Source organism: Felis catus, chromosome D1, assembly GCF_018350175.1.
Source record: "Felis catus isolate Fca126 chromosome D1, F.catus_Fca126_mat1.0, whole genome shotgun sequence".
Lineage (NCBI taxonomy): Eukaryota > Metazoa > Chordata > Mammalia > Carnivora > Felidae > Felis > Felis catus.
In genome coordinates this window covers 66,075,954-66,100,346 of record NC_058377.1, presented here as the reverse complement: position 1 = coordinate 66,100,346, position 24,393 = coordinate 66,075,954, and the positions used below count along the sequence as shown (strand labels likewise).

At 34.7% G+C, this 24,393-nt stretch overlaps 1 protein-coding gene and 1 non-coding gene across 2 annotated transcripts in view; both read right to left on the bottom strand.

The window, feature by feature from the left end:
• The window catches only part of IPO7 (importin 7), a 46,999-nt gene that overhangs the window by 5,627 nt on the left and 16,979 nt on the right, over nucleotides 1–24,393 (bottom strand). The window contains exons 5-22 of the mRNA XM_011286710.4: nucleotides 20,876–21,032; nucleotides 19,279–19,368; nucleotides 16,465–16,559; nucleotides 16,002–16,086; nucleotides 13,425–13,559; nucleotides 12,659–12,758; nucleotides 11,102–11,178; nucleotides 10,831–10,947; nucleotides 8,517–8,606; nucleotides 7,940–8,105; nucleotides 7,627–7,787; nucleotides 5,920–6,048; nucleotides 3,928–3,994; nucleotides 3,723–3,848; nucleotides 3,197–3,294; nucleotides 1,374–1,469; nucleotides 496–716; nucleotides 201–406 (exon numbers count right to left, since the gene is read on the bottom strand). Coding sequence (XP_011285012.1) covers nucleotides 201–406; nucleotides 496–716; nucleotides 1,374–1,469; nucleotides 3,197–3,294; nucleotides 3,723–3,848; nucleotides 3,928–3,994; nucleotides 5,920–6,048; nucleotides 7,627–7,787; nucleotides 7,940–8,105; nucleotides 8,517–8,606; nucleotides 10,831–10,947; nucleotides 11,102–11,178; nucleotides 12,659–12,758; nucleotides 13,425–13,559; nucleotides 16,002–16,086; nucleotides 16,465–16,559; nucleotides 19,279–19,368; nucleotides 20,876–21,032 — 2,216 coding nt within the window. The remainder of the gene's footprint in view (nucleotides 1–200; nucleotides 407–495; nucleotides 717–1,373; nucleotides 1,470–3,196; nucleotides 3,295–3,722; nucleotides 3,849–3,927; nucleotides 3,995–5,919; nucleotides 6,049–7,626; nucleotides 7,788–7,939; nucleotides 8,106–8,516; nucleotides 8,607–10,830; nucleotides 10,948–11,101; nucleotides 11,179–12,658; nucleotides 12,759–13,424; nucleotides 13,560–16,001; nucleotides 16,087–16,464; nucleotides 16,560–19,278; nucleotides 19,369–20,875; nucleotides 21,033–24,393) is intronic.
• LOC111556839 lies at nucleotides 8,187–8,370 on the bottom strand. Its single transcript, XR_002736554.1, has one exon. It is a non-coding gene; the product is annotated as a small nucleolar RNA SNORA23 (small nucleolar RNA).

The window sequence follows — 24,393 nt, the reverse complement described above, 5'->3', positions numbered from 1 at the left end:
TTTACATGTTGGAGATCTATCCAAAGTTCCTGCCTTCATACACCTTACTCTATTTGGAAGATAAGGCAGTCTTTCTATGAATGAATGAACATGAAAGCATTTGGCTATGATCCATATTTCTTTAGGAGACAGGCTAAAAAACAAGTTCAATGATATTTCGAAGTCGGTAAGTCTGGCTTCCTCCACCACAAATTCCTTACCGGTTTCATCATCATCTTCAGCTTCATCATCATCATCACTGTCATTTTCGTGTTCTGCATGGCAAGCATATGCTCTTTTTAATCCATTAAATAAAAGGATAAAAGCTGGCAAAATCTGTCCAGAAACCTGATTTAAAACTTGTGGTATTTGTTCCATATCAATAAGAGCACACAGGCCCAGAACACACATCTTTCTGTCATGAAGCCTAAAAAATAAACAAAATATTTTCCTTTTTTTAATAAGCAGAGTTTCTCACCAAGTTAAATAAACAAAGATCCAATGTATGTCACTTACCCCAAGAAACAATCAACATCATTAAGCCACTGTGTAATAAAATGATTTGTAACTGGTTCAACATTATTAGGGAAACGAAGATTTTCTAAGGTGTTCAGAAGGAGGTGTGGATTATAATACAAAGCTGCAATGGCAACTTGCAGGCACATTGTCCGAAGTTCACTTGTCTTCACCTCTCTTGTCAGTCTCTCTAAAGCTGCTTCCACAAATAAGGGAATGCACTATAAAGAGCAAAATATTTCAAAACTGTTAATAGTAATCTAACCATCCTACTCATATTAACTTGTTGCCTCAACCAACTTCTTTTTATCCCCATTGGATGACCCAATAGTTTATATTGTTGAGGGATTCACTGAGAAATCTACCTTTAGAGAAGACAAATCTTCACTGAGCCTCACCACAATAGCCAGGTGGATTCACAATATTCTTACTAATAACCTTATTGTAGTAATCACTCCACAATATATGTGTATCAATTCATCATATTACACACCTTAAACTTATATAACATTATGTTTGAATTATATCAATAGAGCTGGAAAAAAAACTCCTACTGAAACTGACCATGGAAATTTAACAACTAAATCTTTCTTACTGCGAAGCAATAATGTGACAAACAATACTCCACAGCATACTATTAAAAAAAATCTCACTCTGCATAACAAGTAGCCATAAAACTTGTCATATTTTCAGACATACTAAACATATGATCATTATATATTAACTTTAAGCCAACAATTAAAAAAATGTTATCTACAGTGTCATAATAAATAATAACATACAAAATATACAAAAAATACCCCAAAAGAAAAAAACTGGAGGGAAAGATTATCTCTCTGAAGCCTCAGACAGGAAACATTAATCATTGCCTCACTGACCTGGTCAATGCCACGCCCTTTGCACTGTAGAATGATGACCTCTAACAATTTTGCTGCATGACACTCTGCATCTTCTCCTGCAACTCCTGTAAGAACCTGATCAATACAGAATATAAAACTGCAATGAGGCATCATGAAACCTTTAAATCAAGGAATTTCTCTGTCCCCTGTCTAGACAGTCTCTGGAGTTTTTCTTAAGATATTCTAATTCATATATATGATTGCAATATTTATTACACAGACTATAATCTAAAACAACAGTGAGGATTTGGGAATTACTGGTTGGTCTTATTTCAGCACTCTTACCTCCTGGTCTAATCAAATCACTTCCCCTATAGTGTCACTCTGGATTATTGCATGTTGAAAACTACTATCTTCTCATACAACCCTGGTAGTAGCTAAAGCACCATACCTTTCTTAAGGATATCTGGCTCTTATGTAAAGTGAAAATAAAAAAAGAAAGAAAGAAATAATAAATTTTAAGAAGCTAACATTGCTAGGAAAGCCTTTTCTCTACATAAATCTCACAAAATAAGAAATAGTGTCATTGAAGTGAGAGAGAAGAAAAGGCAGCCTGTTGATGGCAAATGCTGTTCCCAGACAAGAAATTTTTGGACTTGTGCTAGTTAGCGTTAGAGGACTCGAAGTGTTAAGGATAACTTCTGGAAAAGGCAAATAAATGGTATGGATATCAATATTCCCAGAGTAGTAACATAAACTGTGTAACTGGCAATAAATAATAATATACCAGATAATGATTTTGTGATGAAATGTTCAAAAAGAAAAGGATCAACGAGACAAGCCCATCTAAAAAATGCCATAGAACAAAATCATTTTTTTAAATGCTTGGTATTAAACACCCTGCTGCCTCTCAACACTGATAGAACTGCAAATGCTACTCAATTATATTGACTGATAATGAAGGACCCCAATTCAAAGATTTTATTCCCTACCTTCTGTTTAAGAAAAACATTATATAAAACTAACTAACTGGGGTGCCTGGGTGGCTCAGTCCATTAAATGTCCAACTTCTGATTTTGGCTCAGGCCATGATCTCACTGTTTGTGGGTTCAAGCCCTGAATCGGGTTCTATGCTTGGGATTCTCTCTCTCTTTCTCTCTCTCTGCTCCTCCCCAACTCATGCTCTCTCTCAAAAATCAATAAACATAAAAAAAAAGTTACATTCACCATACACTTACTTGTGATTTTCCAAGAAATGGCACAGGACTATTTGACTTTCATTTTAAATAAATCCTTGACTTTTGCTTTGGATTCTGTGTCTCCCTCTCTCTCTGCCCTTCCCCTGCCCACACTGTCTCTCTCTCTCTCTCTCTCTCTCTCTCACTCAAAAATAAACATTAAAAAAAAAAAAATCCTTGGCTTTTACAATCTTGCTATTTACTAAATAACTTCCGTATAGTCTCCATAAACCTGTAACCTCCAAGAATTTTCTGTATAATAAACACTTCTAACTATTCCTAATCCTTTCAAGTATCTCTCAAATCAGTTGATTCTTTCCTTCTTTTGAATCAAAGCCTAGCAAAGAACCAGGCTAAGGTAAGTAAGTTCCAGGCACTCTAAAATTCAAAAAAATTTCTAACTCCAATTAAATGTCAGGGCAGACAGAAGACAAACACTTGTCAAAGCCATTACTGTGGCATCTAGAACCCAGTCTTTTTTAGTTTATAGCTTTTAAAGCCCTTATTCTGTCAGACCCATATATTTGCCATAATGTATCATGTATCTTCATTCTTCACAATTGCATACTTTTTGTAGTACCAGCCTGATGAAATATATCCTTACATTTACTAAAAATGACCTACCTTTTTACACATACTATATATCATTTCAAGATACTTGGTATCCGACAGAAGTGTGTCTGTATCAACTGTTACGTAATTATGAAGCAGAGGCATCATATCTGTATTAATAAAAAGCATAAAAACATTAAAAATGAATTAAACCAAAAAATTAATAAAATTTAAATATCTTTACTAATATAAATGCTTTGTTTCTGAAAAAATCTCCTTAGAAAAAGAAAGCAAATATGAGACTGTCTGGTCCCTTATAGTTGGTCTGTATTATACAAAGATGATTATTATACAAAAAAGACTAATAGGGGGCAAGAAGGTGAGAATATGTGTTAAAGAAAACAAACCTAAAAGGATAACTAAATCAAATATAAAATGGGTATCAATGTTATTGTCCTTGAGCATTAATTGCTAGTGATAACATCTAAACAATGGAGCACTTATAATACTCAAAAGCATATGTTTAAGTTATATACTAAAAATGAATCAAATTGGGGGAAATCCTCAGTATTTCTACTGAGTTACTGACTTGACTTACCTGTAAAGTAATCAAACCCATCTTGCTGAAAAACCTCAAATACCAAAGGTAGTAGCTGCCACATTTGTGGAGATACTTGTTGACAAGTCAAACTATGTGCTAAAGAGAAGATCTCCTCATAGAATTCTAAAAGAGAGTATGGAGTCATTAGGACAACGCTTGCTGATGTAAAAAAGCAGCAAATTTTAAACACAGAGGTATATACCTAAGACATGCTGTTGTAAAACAGTTCCAATGACCTGTAAGCAGATGCCCTCAAGCTGCTGGGTTATCTGAAAGAGGAGAAAACAAATTGTATGTAACTGTCCCACACCACTGAATAAATTATTAAATAACATAAATGTAATTCACTGCTTATTGAAATATATAGTATTTTAAGAAATCATTTTAAATCTTTGCTTTGAAGTGACTCATAAAATTGTGGGTCAATAAGGAATTTAAATTTAATGAAATACCATTATGATGAAACAAACAAGAGCAATAATGTGTAGTTTACCTAAAAAAGAAAACATAATATCCTAGGAAAATGTAAATAATTATGAAAATAAAGGAGCCACATCATTTTGCAAATAGATTACAGACCTTTTTGTGTTTATATATAGATTATCGCAGTCCAGACATCACTGTCAGTGGCTTACAGCAAAATTATTTGAAAGAAGGCATTATTTCTACCACTCCAATGCTTAAGTCACCTCTATTTATGTAATTACAGTAGATATAGTGAACCATGCCCCAAGCCATTTAAGAAAGACTGAAAATACAAATTGCTCTTTAATTGTCATTATGGTCCTCAATCAGATCCCAAATCCCTGGAAGGCATCAGAATGTTTAAAAAGTGGGGAGACGAGACAATAAAATTTACTAATTGGGTATAGAACCAGGACATCCATTTCAAATACATATACTTACAACATTTTCAACTCTTCAAATATATAGTGAAAACTGATTTGTTAACCATAAGGCAGCTACAGAATTCCTCATGGCTTCTACCTATGTCCAATTATAATATAGAATATAAATAGCTTACAAAAAATTTCATATTGCAAAAGGCAATTCACAGATAACCTGAAAACATGATTTATGCATATAAATATCTGCACTAGAATTCTAAACACCAAATTCAGGACACTGGTTATTTCCAAGGGAAAGAAGTAGGGAAATAAGATTGCGAAGTGGTACCCCAAGGGCCTCGATTACATCTATCTGAAATTGCTTTTCTTATTAGAAATAAAGTTTAGGGGCGCCTGGGTGGCGCAGTCGGTTAAGCGTCCGACTTCAGCCAGGTCACAATCTCGCGGTCCGTGAGTTCGAGCCCCGCGTCAGGCTCTGGGCTGATGGCTCAGAGCCTGGAGCCTGTTTCCGATTCTGTGTCTCCCTCTCTCTCTGCCCCTCCCCCGTTCATGCTCTGTCTCTCTCTGTCCCAAAAATAAATAAACGTTGAAAAAAAAAAAAAGAAAAGAAAAAAAGTTTAAAAAAAAAAAGTTTAAAGGATATCCTACGAAATTTTAAAATCTAATATACTTAGGTGGTGGTTAAAGGGTATTATTGGTTTTGTTTTTCTCTGTTCTTTATCCTTTATGTTTTAAATTATTTCATTTTTATTTTTTTTTAATGTTTATTTAATTTGAGGGGCATGCCTGGGTGGCTCAGTCAGTTAAATATTTGACTCTTGATTTCGTTTCAGGTCATGATCTCACAGTTCATGGGTTTGATGCCCACATTGGGCTCTGCACTGACAGTGCAGAGCCTTTTTGGGATCTTCTCTCTACCTCCCCCACTTGCTCTCTCAAAAATAAATAAATAAAGTTTAAAAATATATGAAGTTTATTTAATTTGAGAGAGTACGCATGTGAGCTGGGCAGGGACAAAGAGTCAAGAGTCAGGAGTTGGGACGCTTAACTGACTGAGCCACTCAGGTGCCCCAAATTATTTCATTAGAAAAAAATTCATGATTACAATTCTCTTTCCAAAAGACAACTGTATAAGAAGAAAACTTGAAAGATGATGGTAATGGTAGCACAACAATATGTGCTTAAAACCACTGAACTATTTACTTAAAAATGGCTAAGATGGTAAATTTTATGTTATGTGTAGTATATCATAATTAAGAAACAAAAGCAGTAGTACAGTTGAAGAATGGCTCTAAATTCCCTAAAACCTGAATCAAAACCTTGTAAACACTGGATCATTTTCTTACCTCTTTATGATCTTCAACTACACTAAGAAGTGTGTCAATGGTATTCAGGATTCCCATAGCAGTAACTGCTTTGTCATCACTTCCTTCTTCATCTGGCCCAGTCTGGATTACCTGATTAAATGTCATTGCCTAGGTTCAAAAGAATATAACTTAGGCTTACCATTAAAGCAGTATAAACACATTTTGGTCTAAAACTTCATTTTTAAAATGTTCTCACTGGGACAGAAAAACCAATCAATATCACCAAACTGGTTAATAATAATTAAGAGCCTGGCTCTACAATCAAACAAATGGCTCTGCCATTGAGTAGGTGATCTTAAAGTTACTTGACCCGTTAGTCCTAACATCTCATTTGAGAAATTTATGATAGAGAACTGTGAGGATTAAAAGAGGCAAGGCATAGAAAGTGCTTAATATTATGAGTATTTTTATTAATTTTACTGGCTAACATTCAACAATGCCCAGATACAGGTATATTAATCAAGGTTTTTTGTTATAAAATTCAATCATTTTCAAAGAAACTTCTAAGAAGTAAAGGGTGGAGTCATAGCTAATAATGCACAGGGTGCCTAAGGGACACAGTCTGTTGAATGTCTGACTTTTCATTAATGTTTATTTACTTTTGAAAGAGAGAGAGAGAGAGAGAGAGAGAGAGAGAGAGAGGGAGCACGCGCGCACCATGCACATGTGCGTGGGAGGGGCAGAGAGAGAGGGAGATAGAATCCCAAGCAGGCTCCATGTTGTCAGCACAGAGCTTCACCCACAGAGCTTGAACCCACGAACCATGAGATTATGACCTGAGCTGAAATCAAGAGTTGGACACCTAATCAACTGAGCCACCCAGGCACGCCGAGTGTCTGACTCTTGATTTCTTTTTGGCTGAGGTCATGAGTCCAGGGTCGTGGGATTGAGTCCACCCTCAACGTGTAGCCTGCTTGGCATTGTCTCTCTCCCTCTGCCCCTCTCCCCCACTCACACTCTCAATCTCCAAAATATTTTTAAAAGGGGGGAGGGGTATGCCTGGGTGGTTCAGTTAGTTGAGTGTCCAACTCTTGGTTTTGGCTCAGGTCATGACCTCACAGCTCTGTGGGTTCAAGCTCCATGGTATTCAAGTACTGCACTGCCAGTGCAGAGCCTGCTGGAGATTCTCTCTCTCCCTCTCTCTAACTCATGCTATCTCTCTCTCAAAATAAATAGACTTGGAAAAAAAAAAAAAAAGAATCCCCCCCCGCCCCCCCACCCCAGTGTGTTGTGGAGGTGTACACTTGAAGGGTGAATCCCAGATCCACCGTTCTAGCTTTGGCAAGTTACTTAACCTTTTCATAGTTCACACTTTCTCTCAGTTAGGAATATTCCTGGGGCGCCTGGGTGGATCAGTTGGTTAAGAACAGATTCTTGATCTCAGCTCAGGTCATGATCTCATGGTTCATGGGTTCGAGCCCCATGTCGGGTTCTGCACTGACACCGCAGAGCCTGCTTGGGATTCTCTCTCCTCTCTCTGTCCCTACCCTGCTTGCAGTCTCTTTCTCACAATAAACCAAAAAAAAAAAAAAAAAAAAAAAAAAGGAATATTCTTCACATAGGACTGTGAAAGTACTAAATGAGCCTAAATATATGTCAGAGGCTTAGAACACTACCTGATACACAGTACACTCTGAAAATATTTGTTGTAAGTAATGAATAAGTGATTGGTTCAAAAAAACATACCAAATGCTGTGTCATTTCTACTGCAATAGGAGTAACTTCTTCACTATACTCGCAGATCATTTTCTGAATTACATTGGTAAGATCATCATTTTCTGTTTCTCTTATAATATGAAGAAGAGCCTGCATTACAGGTCTGATGAATGGCGTGATATATTCTTTAGCTGTGAGAAAAAAAATTGGAAACAAAACTCCTTAAAACCTTATATATATCAAAGAATAAACATAGGCACCTTCACAAGGTATCAAGTTCCTAAGATGCCTTGTACAATTATGTATAAAAACACTGTACTATTTTTGAGATAAAATCCTTTACCCTTTTCTTGATTGCTGATCAACACTTGAAGTGCAATGGCAGCTTCCACTTTCACAGGCATTTCCCTATCATCTATCAGACATCTTCGAGTCAGCTCTAAGGCCGTTTGCAGATTCTGGTCACTTTTGAACTTCACTTCACAAAAGTAGTGAAGGACCCAGCAAGCCTTTTTAAAAAAATGCAATGAGTTACTATAGATATCCTATATTAAATTGCCACAAGCTACAGTACCTCTATTCCCAAAGTTTTTTGTGTGGGAATCTGGAGGCTGGCCAGTGGTAGAGATGTCCAAAGAGACAACACTAGACCAGTACTATGATCCCAACTTACTCTTTGGCTGCATGATGTTTGTGTGGATAGCAAGATCTGAATGCAAAACACAGGCAGACACTGCTATCAGACACAGATGAAAACTATGCACACATTATATCAGCCATTTAAATACTTACATGAAACAGAAGTCTAACATGAAATATGGCTTTTAAGGTGAGCATTAAAAAGTTTCCACATAAAAGTCCACATAAGCAGTTATTCATTACAAGACAAAAATGTAAATTAATACAGCTTTAACACATACCCTCGCTCTCATATAGCCTAGTTCACTGCTGAAGAGAGGGAATACGTGATTCTGCAACATGTATTCCATCTGATCTTTGTAGATCTTTTTCTGTCAATATAAACAACAATTATTTTTGAAAGAATTCCAAATGTAATCATCTTAAATACCAAATAAATACACTAATGTTAAAAATCACTACTGATGTCAAACCACACATTTATTCTGATTCCTTGTACCTCAGTATCAATATCTAATTTTCTCATTCTCAAACGTAACCATCAAAAAACACAGAATACCTTTTCTTTCATCTTTTTACCTCATTTACTTAGAAAACAATTACACCAAATCTTAACAGTAATTATGTTTGAAGGATGGAAGTGTGGTTAATTTTATTCCTTACCTTATAATAACTATCACAATGAAAAAAACCTCTCTGGAAAAGTTCTAAAGGAATATAACATACACTGAGAAAAGACCTTGCTTTCAAGGTAATCTGGATAACTAAAAAGACTCTCATTAGCCTTAAAGTAGGGTCTTTTCTAAGTGGTAACAAGCTTTTAAGAGTTCCTGGAATTGCATATTACATCAACATTAAAAACTAATAAACACTTCAAGAACTGAAAACTAAGACATGGGAACTAAATGCAATGTGGGATCCTGGACTGGTCATGGACCAGAAAAAAGGACATTAGAGGGAATTCTTGCAAAACATGAAAGGGGTCTGTAAGATTAGTGAATACTATCCCAGCAACATTAATTTCCTGGTTGTGAGAATTGTGGATGGCTATCTAAGATGGTAGGTAACATTAGGGGAAGAGTAATGAGAACTATTTTTGCAATTTTTCAGTGAGTCTAAAATTACCTAAAAATAAAAAGACAGAAAAATCTGAACTTGCCAAGATCACTCACTCAAGATTCCCAGCCTTCCATACAACAAATAACCATTGTCTTTAATTTATAAACTAACAGAAGGATGGACAGACAGATATAGAAAAGCTGAAAAATACACAAAATATACCTACAAATGGTGACATGGAACAAGGTTCCTGGGAGTTGGATGATTCTGTGACTAATACTTACTTGAACTTTGTTATCATTTATTAGCTTTTAACCAAAAACAAATTTCAAATTTATGAAGCCAGACACAACGTGTATAATTAAGCTGAGGTTCTTAAACATAAATCTAACCCAGGGTCATTATTTACTAGAAAATTTATGTCACAAAAAGCATGATGTTCCTAAGTTGCAAATGGATACATTCATGTTTATAAATTTCCTTAAAAGATAAATTTTTCAAAGAGAAAACCCCACTATTTTACAATTACCTTGCAATATGAAAATAACTCCTACAAAAAGAAGTATCTTCAGCATAAGCAGCAAAAGAAAATATTAACTGGACATAATTTCAAAATCATATTAAAACTTGTACTTCAAAGGGCATCAAGTAAAGTGATAACCCACAAAATGGCAGAAATACCTGCAAATCATTATAAAAACCATCTAGTATTTAGAATATACAAAGAACTCTTAATAATTCAACAATGAAAAGACAATCCAGTTAAAAGTAGGTGAAGAATTTGAAAATATCTCCAAAGAAGATAAACAATGGCCAATAAGTACATCAAAAAAGATTCTCAATGTTGTTAGTCATCAGGGAAATGGAAATCAAAACCACAATGAAATATCATTTGACACCAACTAGGATGGCTATAATAAAAAAGATTGCTAAGAATCAGTGAGGACATAGAAACTGGAACCCTCATACATGGCTGATAAAAATATAAAATGATACACCACTTCAGAAAACAGTCTGGTACTTTCTCAAAATATGACAGCAATTTGAATCCTAGGTAGGTATTACCCAAGAGAAGTAAAAATATTACATGCACACAAAAACGTGTATATAAATGATCACAGCTTCAAATGGAAACAATACAAATGTCCATCCATGGATGAATGGATAAATACAATGTGGTATATCAATACAATGGAACATGATTTGGCAACAAAAAGGAATGAAGTACTGACACGGGCCACAATATGAACTTTGAAAATATTGTGCTAACTGAAAAAGCCCTACTCCTAACTGAGCACATTCCCTTTACATGAAATGTCCAAAATAGGTAAACCTGTACAGAAGACAAAAAGTAGATTAGGGGTAGCCTAGGGCTGAAAGCTCTGGAAAAAAATGGAATGTGACTGCTAACACTTTTGGGGATGATGGTTATACAACTCTGTGAATAAAACCCACTGAGTTATGGGGTATGTGAATTGTATGTGAATTGTATCTCAATAAAACTGTTACTAAATCACTTGCACACAAAAGAAATACCTTGAGAAGTATTTCAGCTAAAGATCCAATCATATGCAGGGCTCCATCTTTTTTTCGAGGATCAGCATTCGGTTCTGTAAGAATCTGATAGCAAAATCCCATTGTCTTTTGCAGTACCTAGATTAAAAAAGAAAAGTAATACTTAAGTGATTTCCAAACAATCCTTAACAAAAACAAAAAGACAAAATGACTTACATGGCTAACATTAAAAGCTGAGCATACACCTGAACAAATTTTAAATATTAAAGCAAAAGTTACCTAAACAACCTACCTCTTTCCTCTTGCTACAAGCTGTGAACAAAAGTGTTTGGGCAGCGGTAGTAGGAGAAATGAAGTCTTCAAACACATCTAAAGAATAAACTTAAAATTAATACGAAACCCAGGAATTTCAATTTCTTCAACAAACATTTTCACAAAATTTACAAATGATGCTCTGTAAAAAACAGACCTTAAAAGGTGTCAGATGGGTATTCTGATAAGTTTATTCTAAATGCTAACTTTTAAGTCCCTTGAAGTTTGCTACAACAGTACCTTTGCAGAAATAAGCACTGCCTTTCAAATCGCTCTCATTTTGTATCTCCTTTATCTCCAAGATGAGGGTGGCAAACTATGGCCCTGGACCAAATCCAGGCCATCAACTGTCTTTCTACTGCCCATAATAATTGTTTTTCACATTCTTAAATGGTTGAAAATCAATAAAAATAAGATTCTGTGATATAAGTAAATAAAAAAGTTGTCTAAATCTACATGCAAGGTATGAAAATGAACCCAGATTCCTACATAATTTTGCAACAGCTTAATTTCATGTCTTTTCTGTACAAATTAAAATGTTAATCCATCAATTTCTCCTAGTGATTATTTTCTTTAATACAAAACACTACAAATGTGAGAATTTCCACAATATGGTCACAAAAGAATAATCTGCAAATACAACAGATTTTGGTAGGAAAAAGAACTAATACTCAACATGAGCCAAATTACAATTCCTTAGTTCCATGCAGAGACTCCATGTGATACAGCTTCCAATATGCATCTTCTCAATTCCCACATATATGATGACTGACATGAGATCCAAAAGTATAGTTTAGGCACTTAGTATTAAGGTGTAATCTTGAATTTGCAACAATTCTGGCATATGCCAGAAACACATCCACAAACTGTAACTCAGTAACACTACTATATTTGTGTCTGTTAAAAATGCAGATCATTGGGGTGCCTGCGTGGCTCAAGTGGTTAGTTGTCTGACTTTGCTTCAGGTCATGATCTCAGTTCTCACAGTTTGTGAATTTGAGCCCGGCGTCGGGCTCTGTGCTGACAGCGCAGAGCCTGGAGCCTGCTTTGGATTCTGTCTCCCTCTCTCTCTGTCCCTTCCCTGCTCATGCTGTCTCTTTCCTCTCTCTCAAAAATAAACAAACATAAAAAAAAAGGGGGGGGGCGCCTGGGTGGCTCAGTTGGTTGGGTGGCCAACTTTGGCTCAGGTCATGATCTCATAGTTCATGGGTTCAAGCCCTGCTTCGGGCTCTGTGCTGACAGCTCGGAGCCTGGAGCCTGCTTCAGAAGCTGTGACTTCCCCTCTCTCTCTGTCCCCTTCCCAGCTCATGCTCTGTCTCTCATAAAATAAATAAAGGTTAAAATAAATAAATAAATAAATAAATAAATAAATAAATGAATAAAGACAATCATGCCATAACTAATGAAAAGACCCCAAAAAGTGGGGGTCTATAAAGATTTTTCAGTACCATACCAAAGATGAGGCCTTAAAACTCCCCTAGGTTTATTATACAAACTTAGTTACTGACATTTTATTTCAAAGAAAGTGAAAATTTACCAAACTTCATGCGTATATATTCATAAGGATCTTCTTGCCAAAGTTCCTCATCAGCATCTGTATAGCACATCAAGGGAAAAATAACATCTTGGATAATGCCCTGCGATTTAAAAGTTAAGAAAAGTAACCTTAAGTCAGTCTTCAAATTTAAACCCCGAATTTTGTTTAAGTGCTAAAGCAAAACCAACCCTATAATATGTATTTTAAGCTTAATATCAAACTTTAGTAATGATTCTCAGATCAACTATTACCCTTTGTGAAACAAGTAATTATAAAATAAGACTTATGTGTATATAGGTAGCAATTAATATTCTGAGAAAAATACAATATGAAATTTTAGTCCATCAAATCCTGTAGTTGTAATAAAGCAAATACATTACTCATAGAAATAGTATATAAGCTAATTATCCCCCAAACTAATCTGGTGAAGCAGTCCTTTGCTTACTCCAAATTATATAATTAAAATGTTCTAATCTTAAGCCAACCAAAAGCATTTAAAGGCAAGTTAAAAAAAAAAAAAAAAGAATTTAAAGGCAAGCTTTAAGATAATAGTTTTAAATTAAAATTAAAAAAAATTCTGAATATTAAAAAAGTACCTTTTAAAAGTTTATGTCAAGGTATGGTCTCATTCCTACTATACTCTCAAAACAATTAAAAGAACTAGACTAACATAAGTCAACAAAATATGCATTTTTCAACATTTATGATAATTAATGTTATTTCCATTATATTTGCCAGAAAAACATTTCAGATAGAAAATTATTACTTGTATATGAGGCTTCAGATTCTTCCAGGTGAGGGCATGTGAAACTCCTTGATTAATATAATTTAATGTCTGCTGCAAAACTCGAGGAGCCATATATTGCTTCTCCTTGTACTGATATAATACCTTTAATAAAACCTTTGAAAAAAATTTTTGAGCAAAAACCAAAAGTTAAATAGAAATTTTAACCACTTCTAAGCCAGCCAAAACACCTGACACACATATCTTAATACCCAAATCATCATTATAAAATAACCATATTTTAAAAAGAATTTTTAAAATTATGTATTAGAGAACCATATTTAATCCCAAGGTATTCCTATAAACAAACTGAAATAATACTATTTCAAAGGACTAGTTTCCAATTAAGTATAGTAAGAGAAAATCATAGGTTACTTACTGAACACATCACAATCTTTTGTGACAGCCCGATATTATTAGTTACCTCCCTGAAAAACCTTGCCCAAACCATGTCTGCCATGAGTTCTAATTCTAATTGATATTGTCAAGATTTGGCCCACAGACCTCTCACAGGTCTATGAGGTCAAAACTATTTTCATAACAATGCTAAGACTTCATTTGCCCTTTTTACTGTGTGACATCTACATCGATGGTACAAAAGCAATGGTGGCAAAACTTCTGGTGCCTAACACGAATAAAGCAGTGGCAGGCACCAAAGTGTACAAGCAGCTGTCATACTCTTTATAGCCATATTAAATGCAGAACAACCTCTCCTTAAGAACACTCTTAATGAATCAGAAATATAAATATTATTAAATGAGGAGTGTATGTGTAGCACTTTTGCTACATACCAAAGTACAGGGGTTGGAAGAAAACATGAAATAAGTAATAGCTTTTCCCATCAAACACCATCATATACTTGAAAGAAAACCTGACAAATTGTGGTTATTTAGACTTGTGTATCTTTCCTCAAAAATGAACAAAAAGTGCCTTCTCCCTTCAAGGAAAATAACCAAAAATACATTCCTGGTGCTAAAATCTAAGCTTTCAAACAAAAATTAGAATTCTCAAAATCTTATACCTAAACACTTAGATCTACTTAATCAGCTTTCCAATATTTAAAGATATTTCTAATAACATCAGTGGTGACATTAGTTAATGTGATTTTTTATTTTTCTTTAATGTTTATTTATTTATTTTGAGAGAAACCATGTCAGTGGGGGAGGGGCAGAATGAGGGGGAGAGAGAATCCCAAGCAGGCTCTGAGCTGTCAGTGCAGAGCCTGACAAGGGGCTCGATCTCAGGAACCGTGAGATCATGACCTGAGCGAAAATCAAGAGTCAGACGCCTAAGCAACTGGGCCATCCAGGAGTCCCTGTAATTGCTTTTTAATATGAATAATGCAATGTATTAACATTTGGAAAATCTTCATTAACTCAATTTTCCAAATGACTGTATGTTACAAAATCATGTATGGATAAAAGATCCATTTAAAGTGCAATATAGGGGTGGGAGGGAGAGGAGGGTGGGTGGGTGATTGGTACTGAAGAGGGCATCTTTTGGGATGAGCACTTGGTGTTGTATGGAAACCAATTTGACAATAAATTTCATATATTAAAAAATAAAGTGCAATATAGATCAACAGGTGTTAATGTAACAGAATATAAAATATTTGTTCTTACAAACATTATACTGCAATTAACCTTTAAGAAACTACCACTTGGGACACCTGGCTGGCTCAGTCTATAGAACATGTAACTCTTGATCTTGGACTCGTGAGTTCAAGCCCCAGGCTGGGTGCAGAGTTTACTTTAAAAGAGAGAGAGAGAGAGAGAGAGAGAGAGAGAGAGAGAGAGAGAGAGAGAGAGAGAGAAACAAACTACCACTATCAAATTTTGATGTGGTTATCAAAGAATTTCCACAACTATGTGAAAGTCTATTAAAACATTCTTTCCAGGGTACCTGGGTGGCTCAGTTGGTTAAACTCTGACTCTGACTTCAGCTCAGGTCGTGATCTCACGGTTTTTAAGTTCAAGCCCTGCACTGACAGTGCTGAGCCTGTTTAGGATTCATTCTCTCTCTCTCTCTCCCCTGCTCATACTCTCTCTCAAAAATAAATACATAAACTTAAAAAAAAAAAAAAAAGCCTTTTCTTTTCCAACTTATCTCTGAGTCCATGCCACAGTTATTTATGTCCACCAAAACAAAAGACTGATTACATAGGTAGATGAGTACATAGCTGTCTTTTCTTAAGCCAGACATTAAAAATATTAGTAAAAATGTTTAACAATGCCATTTCTTTTTGCTAAAAACATTTCATTTGGGGAACAGTTATTAAAAAAAAACATGTATTGTGTGTTAATATATAAGAAGTTTATTATTTTTAAATGAATTAACTCTTAAATTTTAATTTCTAATATGATAAATACCACTAGGTATAACTCACATAAATAGAAGTTTGTTGAGGTTCTCAAAAAGTTAAAGAGAATAGTAAACACCTAAGACCAAAAATGACAACTGCTACAGAGTTCATGCAGTTTTGGATACCAATGAACTATGAAAAGACAGAAATTAACCCAATAATGCCATGTTTCAACTTAGAAAAATTCTTAGACTTACCTGCTGGACACCAACTGCAAATGCCTTCAGAAATACTTCAGCAAATTCATTATATTCCTTGGAAACATTGCCAGGGCTTCCATATCTAAAAAAACATTATTAAAACACCCAGTTTCTTTCTTTTTTTTTTTTTTAATGTTTGAGAGGGAGGGAGAGAGAGCATGTGCGCATGCAGGGGTAGGCGGAAAAAGGGAGAGAATCCCAAGCAGGCTCCCTGCTGTCAGCATGGAGCCCAAAGCAGGGCTTGATCCCACCAACTGTGAGCGGTGAGATAGAGATCCCATCAACTGTGAGCAGGGCTTGATCCCACCAACTGAGCTGAAATCAAGAGTCAGATGCTAAACTGACTGAGCCACCCAGGTGCCCCCACACTGTTTCTCTATATTGCTTTATGTATCAACACTTATAAAACCAAGTGCTTGAAAAAATAAACTTAAATCATCATATACTGAGAGAAACTTACCTTTCAAAAAGCCTTGCTAAGATATGTAAAGCCCACTTCTTACATTTCCACCATGGTAACTCAGGTCTATCATCTTCTTCAACTTGAAGTGTTTCCTTTAAAGAGATATTTATTTAAAAATAAATAACGAGATAGATTTTTTTTTTATAGGTCTTTTTTTTTTTTAGCTTATTTATTTATTTTGAGAGAATGAGAGAGCGGCAGAGAGAGAAATGGAGAGAGAGAATCCCAAGCAGGTTGCATGATGTCAGAACGGGCCTGGGGTGGGGCTCTAACTCACAAACCATAATATCATGACTTGAGCTGAAATCAAGAGTCGGACGCTTAACTGACTGAGCCACCCATGTGCCCCTCAATTTTCATTTTCTTAAGTCAAATTTGGGTAAAGTTCTCTAAAAGGTAACATGAAATGTTTCTAAAGTAAGAACAGTGTTACTCATGGTTATTCAGTTGTAAATAGTCTAGAGATTGGAGGTGTCTTAGAGACTATTTACTCAAGAAAAATGAAAATTTGTGATTATAAGATTTCTGTAAACACATTCATAGCAGCTTCATTTGTACTACTAAAATCCTGAAACCACCCAGATGTCCCTCAACTTGTGAATGAATACATAATTGTAGTATATCCACACAACAAAATATAACTTGGTAATAAAAAAGAACAAACTACTACAATACAACATGAATACATAAGAAACAAACTATTACCACACAACATGAATACATACCATAAATACATTATGCAAAAGAAGGTAAATACAAATAATTACTTTTATTAAGTTCTAGTACAGGCAAAACTAATCTATGGTGCCATAAATAAGAATGGTAATGGTAGGAATGACTAAAGCTAACTACCAGCAAATATTTTAGGTGATTACATGGATACATATAACTGCTAACTCACTGGGATATTTATTTATAGTATGTGCATATTTATAAATTATACCCAAAAAGTACAGAGTATATAAATGAAAATTTTAAAATTATATTTTGTGGGGCTCCTGGGTGGCTTAGTGGGTTGAGCAACTGACTCTTGGATTTCAGCTTAGGTCTTGATCCCAGGGTTGTGGGATCAAGCGCCATGTCGGGCTCCACGCTCAGTGTGGAGCCTGCTTAAGATTCATTCTCTTTCTCTCTCCCCCTCTCATGCTTTCTAAAATCCAAATGAAAAATTAAATAAAAAGTAAAAATTATAGGGGTGCCTAGGTGGCTCAAGGGGTTAAGCATCTAACTCATTTAGGCTCAGATTATGATCTCATGGTTTGTGAGACTGAGCCCTGCTTCAGGCTCTGCACTGATAGCGTGAAGCCTGCTTGGGATTCTCTCTCTCTCCCTCAATCTCTCTGCCCATGCTCTCTCTCTCTCAAAATAAATAAGCAAAATTATATGTTGCACCTATTAAATGTGTACAGTTTCCTGCAGAGTGGGAGAAATGTCCTATTTATTTCTTCTACACGTTTTTTTTTCTTTAAGATAAAAATTTAAGCGATAAACCACAGAACACGAGGTTGGTCTCACTTATTCCACTAATAAAATTATTTTGGATAAATTACATAACCCTTCTAGGTCTCTATTTAAAATAAATCCAGAGGGGCGCCTGGGTGGCTCAGTCGGTTAAGTGTGCTACTTCGGCTCAGGTCATGATCTCACAGTTGAGTTCAAGCCCCGCATCGGGCTCAGTGCTGACAGCTCAGAGCCTGGAGTCTGCTTCGGATTCTGTGTCTCCCTCCCTCTCTGCCCCTCTTCTGTTCATGCATGCGCTCTCTCTCTCTCTCAAAAATAAACATTAAAAAAATTTTTTTTAAATAAATTCAGAGGGATTTTTTGAGGATTAAATAAGGTATGTAAGAACACTAAAAACATTTTATGTATTTGGGACTTAGGAATTCCCCTACCTCTCTAGAGAACTAGATAATAAAGAAATATAGCTGTTATTTTTAAAATTGTGATTAAATTAAAAACACAGCTGGACAATTCTTTCTGTACTAAAAATCACTGAATCGTATACTTTGAAAAGGTGAATTTTACGGCCTGTGGGCTTTATCTCTATAAAGTTGTTATTTAAAAAAACAAGTAATGTAACTAACTACAAAGTTTTACTAATTTGCCAAATTCTTCCCCTGGTTCATAAGTGTCTGATAAATTAATAGGTTAAAATCTAACAATGAGTGTCTTTTAAAATTATACATAGTTAATATATAACATTGTATTAACATGTATAACACAATGATTTGATATACACATATATTGTGAAATGATTACCATCGTAAATTTAAGAAGGTAGTCAAAAAATATAAACTGTCAACTATAAGATAAAGAAGTTCTAGATATGTAATGTTTCGCATACTGACTATAGTTAACAATACTGTACTGTATATTTGAAGGTTGCTAAGAGAGTAGATCTTTAAAATTCTTATCCTGAGAAAAGAATTTTGTAACTATGTGAGGTGATGAAGAGCGTGCAACTCTTGATCTTAAAGTCGTGAGTCTGACCCCCACCTCTGGGTGTAGAGTTTAGTTAAATAAAATAAAACCTAAATAAGATTTTTAATATTAATAAATAAAAACTGAAAAGAAACAAGAATAAAGATAAAGAGATATATATACGTACCTAAATAATAATATATGAAATAACCCTTTATAATTTTTTACTTAGTATATGCACATATGTAAACAAAGTGGTCTCTCCATCTAGAATAATTTGTATTATGAATTATATAAACTCTTAAAAAATTTACAGGAAAGATCAGTTAAAATTTTCAAAAGATACTTAAGTATTTTAGTAATGTTAAGAACACAAGGAGACTTACTTACATTAGGTACATCTCTGTTCACAACAGTCTTTAAAATTTCTATCCATTCTGTCAGGTTCTGTTGGTTTATCAGTTCCAGTGGTAGTGTATACTGAATGAAAATCAAGAATCAATTATTTAAAAATCCTTACAAAAGAAAATCTGACTTCCTTTAATTCTTCACAAAACCTAAAAAAGTATTTCATTTAATTTTTTAGTACCCAACCAAATTTCTCATTCGGCTGATCTGGTCAGTTGTCTACAGTGGAGAGTTGTGGCAATGACAGTAGGCATCCTTGTCATCCAAATTACTGGGAGTATGTTTTATTTTAACCACAGGAGTGACATTATGGACTTGTAGTGAATGTCTTTTATCAAGTGAAGAAAATCTCTATTCCAGGACTCTTAAGAGTTGTTTTAAGTAGGAATGCTTATTAAGTTTGATCAAATGCTTTCTCTGATATTCTTAAACATGATTACAGGTCTTTTTTTTCCCCATGTAATATGAGTTAATCACAAAAACTGATCTGTTGATCCACTCTGTTCCTTGGATAAATCCTCTTAATGGGCTCATAAAATCAATATCCTATTTAGAATTTTAGGGTATCTATCTATTTTCACAAGTGAGACAGGGCTATATTTTGATACCAGGGTATGCTGGTGTCAAAAAAATTAGTTGGGGAGGTAACTATTTTGTCCTATGCCCTAAAACAATTTATAAAAATAACAATCTAAAAAAGTTATAATCTTACCAACTAGAAAACAAGCGAAAACGGTATAGATAGTATATATCCGAATCACTTCAAGTGCCCTTTGCTTAAGACTGGGAGATAAGAGATTGTCTAAATCTATTAAATCTACAGATTTAGCAAAGAAATGCAAAATCCAACCAAACAATAGAGTCAGTTACAATCTTTGGGGAAGTCACAGTTCTATTTAAATGATATTTTAAAAGTTAAGTAAGGGCATGAATTGAACCAAAGGTCCTAGTAGATGAGATGAATCCTTCTTTGGCTACATGGCACAAAAAGAACCAGACTTTTAATACTGATCAAAAACGGTTTCATATAAATAATTACATCCCACTGAGAATATACATACAATCACTTTCTTACTGGATATCTTTTATCCCAGACTTAGAATATGTAAAAATGATGAAGCCCATTATTGTGTGCCAGTCAAGTAAATCAAAAGTACTAGCATTTTTGTGTTAAGCTTAGGAATAGGTTTCGTAATTACTTGGACAATCTAGGTACATTTGGCATATCAGGTTCATCTAGATATAAACTGTAATTTCAGTAATTGATTTTCAGACTTTGTGAATGCTTAAGGTGAAAGGCATAAAAATTTTTTACTGATTTTGTAAATAGTGTTAGATGGTTTAAGGGAGCTTAAGATTGACCAGTTATAATTTAAGATTTATTGGAGTTGTTTGTGTATTTAGGGAAGTGTGCTTGGTAAGACTTTTAATGTACTTACAATTTTGGCGATTTATATTTGACTAGCAAGAGATCTACTTGATCCAGATTTTCACATGAAATTAAGACATGGAAATTCTTTATCTTTTAATGTAGCAAAGACAGACTTATTACATATAAAAACAGTTTTATAAAAATTACCTGAACAAGAGCATAGAAGATCTTGAAAATTTGTTTCTGGATAAGGACAGACTGATCAGACTGATCAGAAAGAAGCTGGATAAAACGGTCCTTTAGAACTGGCAGAAAATGCTGCATTGCTGCTACCAGTGGACTCCGTTCCTCTGGTTTCTTGTACCTTTGGGTAGGAATACAAACTAATTCTGTAAGAATTTATTTCACAATTTTATTTATATGTATGAGTTACAAAATTAAACTGCTTGTTTGTTCACATAAATATATAAACAAATACTTCCTAAGCAACTTTAGATTCCTAGAAAGAAAAAGAAAAACCAACTATGGAACCAAATCACAAGCAAAAGCAACTTAAGAAAACCCTGAAATAATAATAAAATATTTAAAATTTTCTGAACATTCATTATGAAGCCGATAATCTTCAAGGCTCCATTAGCATCCTTACTTCCATGGTTTGAGGAAACTGGGGCACAAAGAAGTATCCTTCCCTGTATACTCATCAAGGTATAAACCTCATCAGTCAAGATCAAAGGTCTGTCCTCTTAACCATGTCACTATGCAATCTCTATTTGTGAATACTGATACAAATGAGGAGCTACAATGACTTGACTTTTAAATATTAGCAGCTGACATAAAATCAATTGTATATTACCATCCTTGTTATTTACATACCAAGACCATTAAGGCAGAAATGGCATCTATAAGGCAGAAAATATTCTACTTCTAAAAGTACTATAAACAGGAAGGTCTTTTGTAACTTATCTGGCAACAAAACCTGACCTCAACAGGCTATTTATGACCTTCACTTATCCCATCTAGAGTGGATATTCACACATTTCGTAGCAGATATAATAATGTGTTTGAAAAAAACAAGAATGTGTTTGACTACTGAGTGATGGTTCAGTTTCAAAAGGAGTGTTTAACATGTATTATGTGAACCTTGCTACCTTTCTAAAATCCAAAAAATCTTGAATTTGGAATCACATTTGTTCAAGGATGTGGGTAAAGAATTGCTGACCTAAGTGAGAAATTTCCGCATAGAGATTTCTCAGCCTTTTAACAGTATTATTTAAAAAGGTCTGTTGGTTTTTTAAAAAATTAAACTATACTTCAACTTAAAAAAGTTGTCAAATATGCTTCAATGAAAAAAATTTTAAATAACTTAATGGATTCGAAATATAGGAAAGACACCCCAGCTTCATTAAGGAATAGGAAGAAAAGCTCTGCAAAATACAGACTAGTTGTTAAGTCATTATTCTAAAAGACACAATTTATCTTTTCAGATTAATCTAAACCACTTTAAATTGGTGTTCCCTACCAGACTCCAGTTTTATCTACTGGTAGCCTTCCTGAAGGAAGAAAATGTATTTAAGAATTGAATATTTGAGCACATTTTTAAAAGGTAAAGGTAAAAAAGCCAGATTCTTTTTCCCTACTGGATGAAATTAGAACCAAAGTAAATTGCTCACAATAAAAAAACACCAAGACAAATGTTCTCACTAATAACAACAGAGACTATTAAACAATAAACTGACATTATTTTAAGTACTATTTTAATGTGCTAAGAAATTACATGTAGCATACATTTTAAAACATTATCTGCACAGTTGAGTCAAAAAAACCACAACAGTTTATGAAAGGAAGCCATTTGCACTCTCCAATCTGATTATATAAACTACAGTAATTATAGAAAATATTTCCTTTAAAAAAAATATTTCCTTTTAACAATAAAGGTAGAACTATATTAGGTGCTTCTCTCCACTTATCCAACCCAGATGATCACTCACATTAAGAGGGTTTGACTACCCATTTCATATTACACATTCTTTTTTCCTACCTCCCTCTCAATATCAAGGAGAGGACTAGAAGTTAGATGGTATTAGTTGCTAATCTAAACTAACTGGTATGTGAAAATAATTATGATAGGAAACAAATCACTATCCCATAAGACCTGAAAAGTTCCTGAAAGCATGAAAATATGACACTAATAAAAGCGGACTACCACAAGGCTACAATGTGACAATCTGGTGAGCCAGGCTCACCAGAAATCCTAAGTACTAGTCCATCACTTTTCTCTTAAAAAACAAACAAAAAAAATCTTCAATGGTATATCAGCATCTAAAAGAATCACATCCAAATTCTCCATCATGGCATTCAAAACTCTCTTTAACATGGTCCCAATTACCAGACCAAAATTATCCCCCACCTCTCAACAGAAATTATCCATACCATTTAGTGGTCTCCTCACTACCCACTAAAGACAGTATCTCATTTCCACCTCTGTACCTTTCTTTGTTCATACTACTCCGTATGGTGTGACATGCTTTCCTCTTCAAATGCTCCTTCTGTGCTCCTTCAACTGACAAGCATTTCCTGAGGATCTATGCTCCTGAAGACCACCACAACTTCCAATTTCTCCATGAATTTTCTTAGAACTGCTTCAGTCCACACAGATCCCTTGTGAACACCTTGTGCTCCACAATCAACACTGGCGGAAAATGAACTGGAATTCCAATACTGTAGCAGCCTCCTATGTCTCCCATTAAAAAAAAATCCCTGTCACACTCTCTCCTGCTAAGATTATAGGACAGGAGAGACTTGAACCTCCTCAATGACAATAACAGATTATTGTTATTCTCTCTCATTTTAATCACTCACTTACCAGAACTACAACAACTGGCACTCTGACAGAGGTTGGAGCAACAGCTGGAACATTCCTTAGCAGGAAGATGGGTAGCTGGTGGGAACACAAGAAAACACCAGTACCAATGCTGTAAATGGTATATTTCTCTCCTGCTCAGAAGAAAAGCAGCAGTTCATCAGCTACTTTGAGCTGGGACCCAAAAAGGGTATTTATATTGGAGGCTAACTACAAGCCCCAGAATTAGAGGGCTCACAATGGCATCTGTGTAGCTGTTAGGACTGGAAATAAAGCCACCATCATGGTGTTAAGTGTTCCTCATGCCTTCCTCATAATTTTCTAGTATCAAAACTTTTAAGTGCCTACAAATTTCATTACTTTCACTATACACTTGGAGATAATCCCTTCAACATTTGGCTTACCACCTTTAGTGCTATGCCTCAACTTCCAAGGTTATGTATTTTTTCTCATCCCTAACCCCAAATCTAAAATGATCCCTTAACCTAAAATGTGTCTTACTGATACTACTTACTTATATGAACTATAATTTGTTCAAATATGCAAACACTGAAACAGGATCCCTCAAAATACAATGATTACAAATGATCATATGAAATTTCAACATATCTTTCTTAAAGGATCTTATCAAGACCCCAAATTAAGATAAAAAATTCACAGAAAGCCAGAAGTTAAATAAAGAGCTCTAATGCTCAAAGTACTCTGCTACCCTTCACATTTTAAAAAAGCTCATGTTTAGTTTAGGCCTTTAATCAACACAAATTGATGAGCCCATATTGAGGAATTAAAGATAACTGAGTTTTTGAATAGGGAAACATAGCAAGAAAAAAGGGCACAAGGAGTTTCTTAGTTGAATCAACAGAAG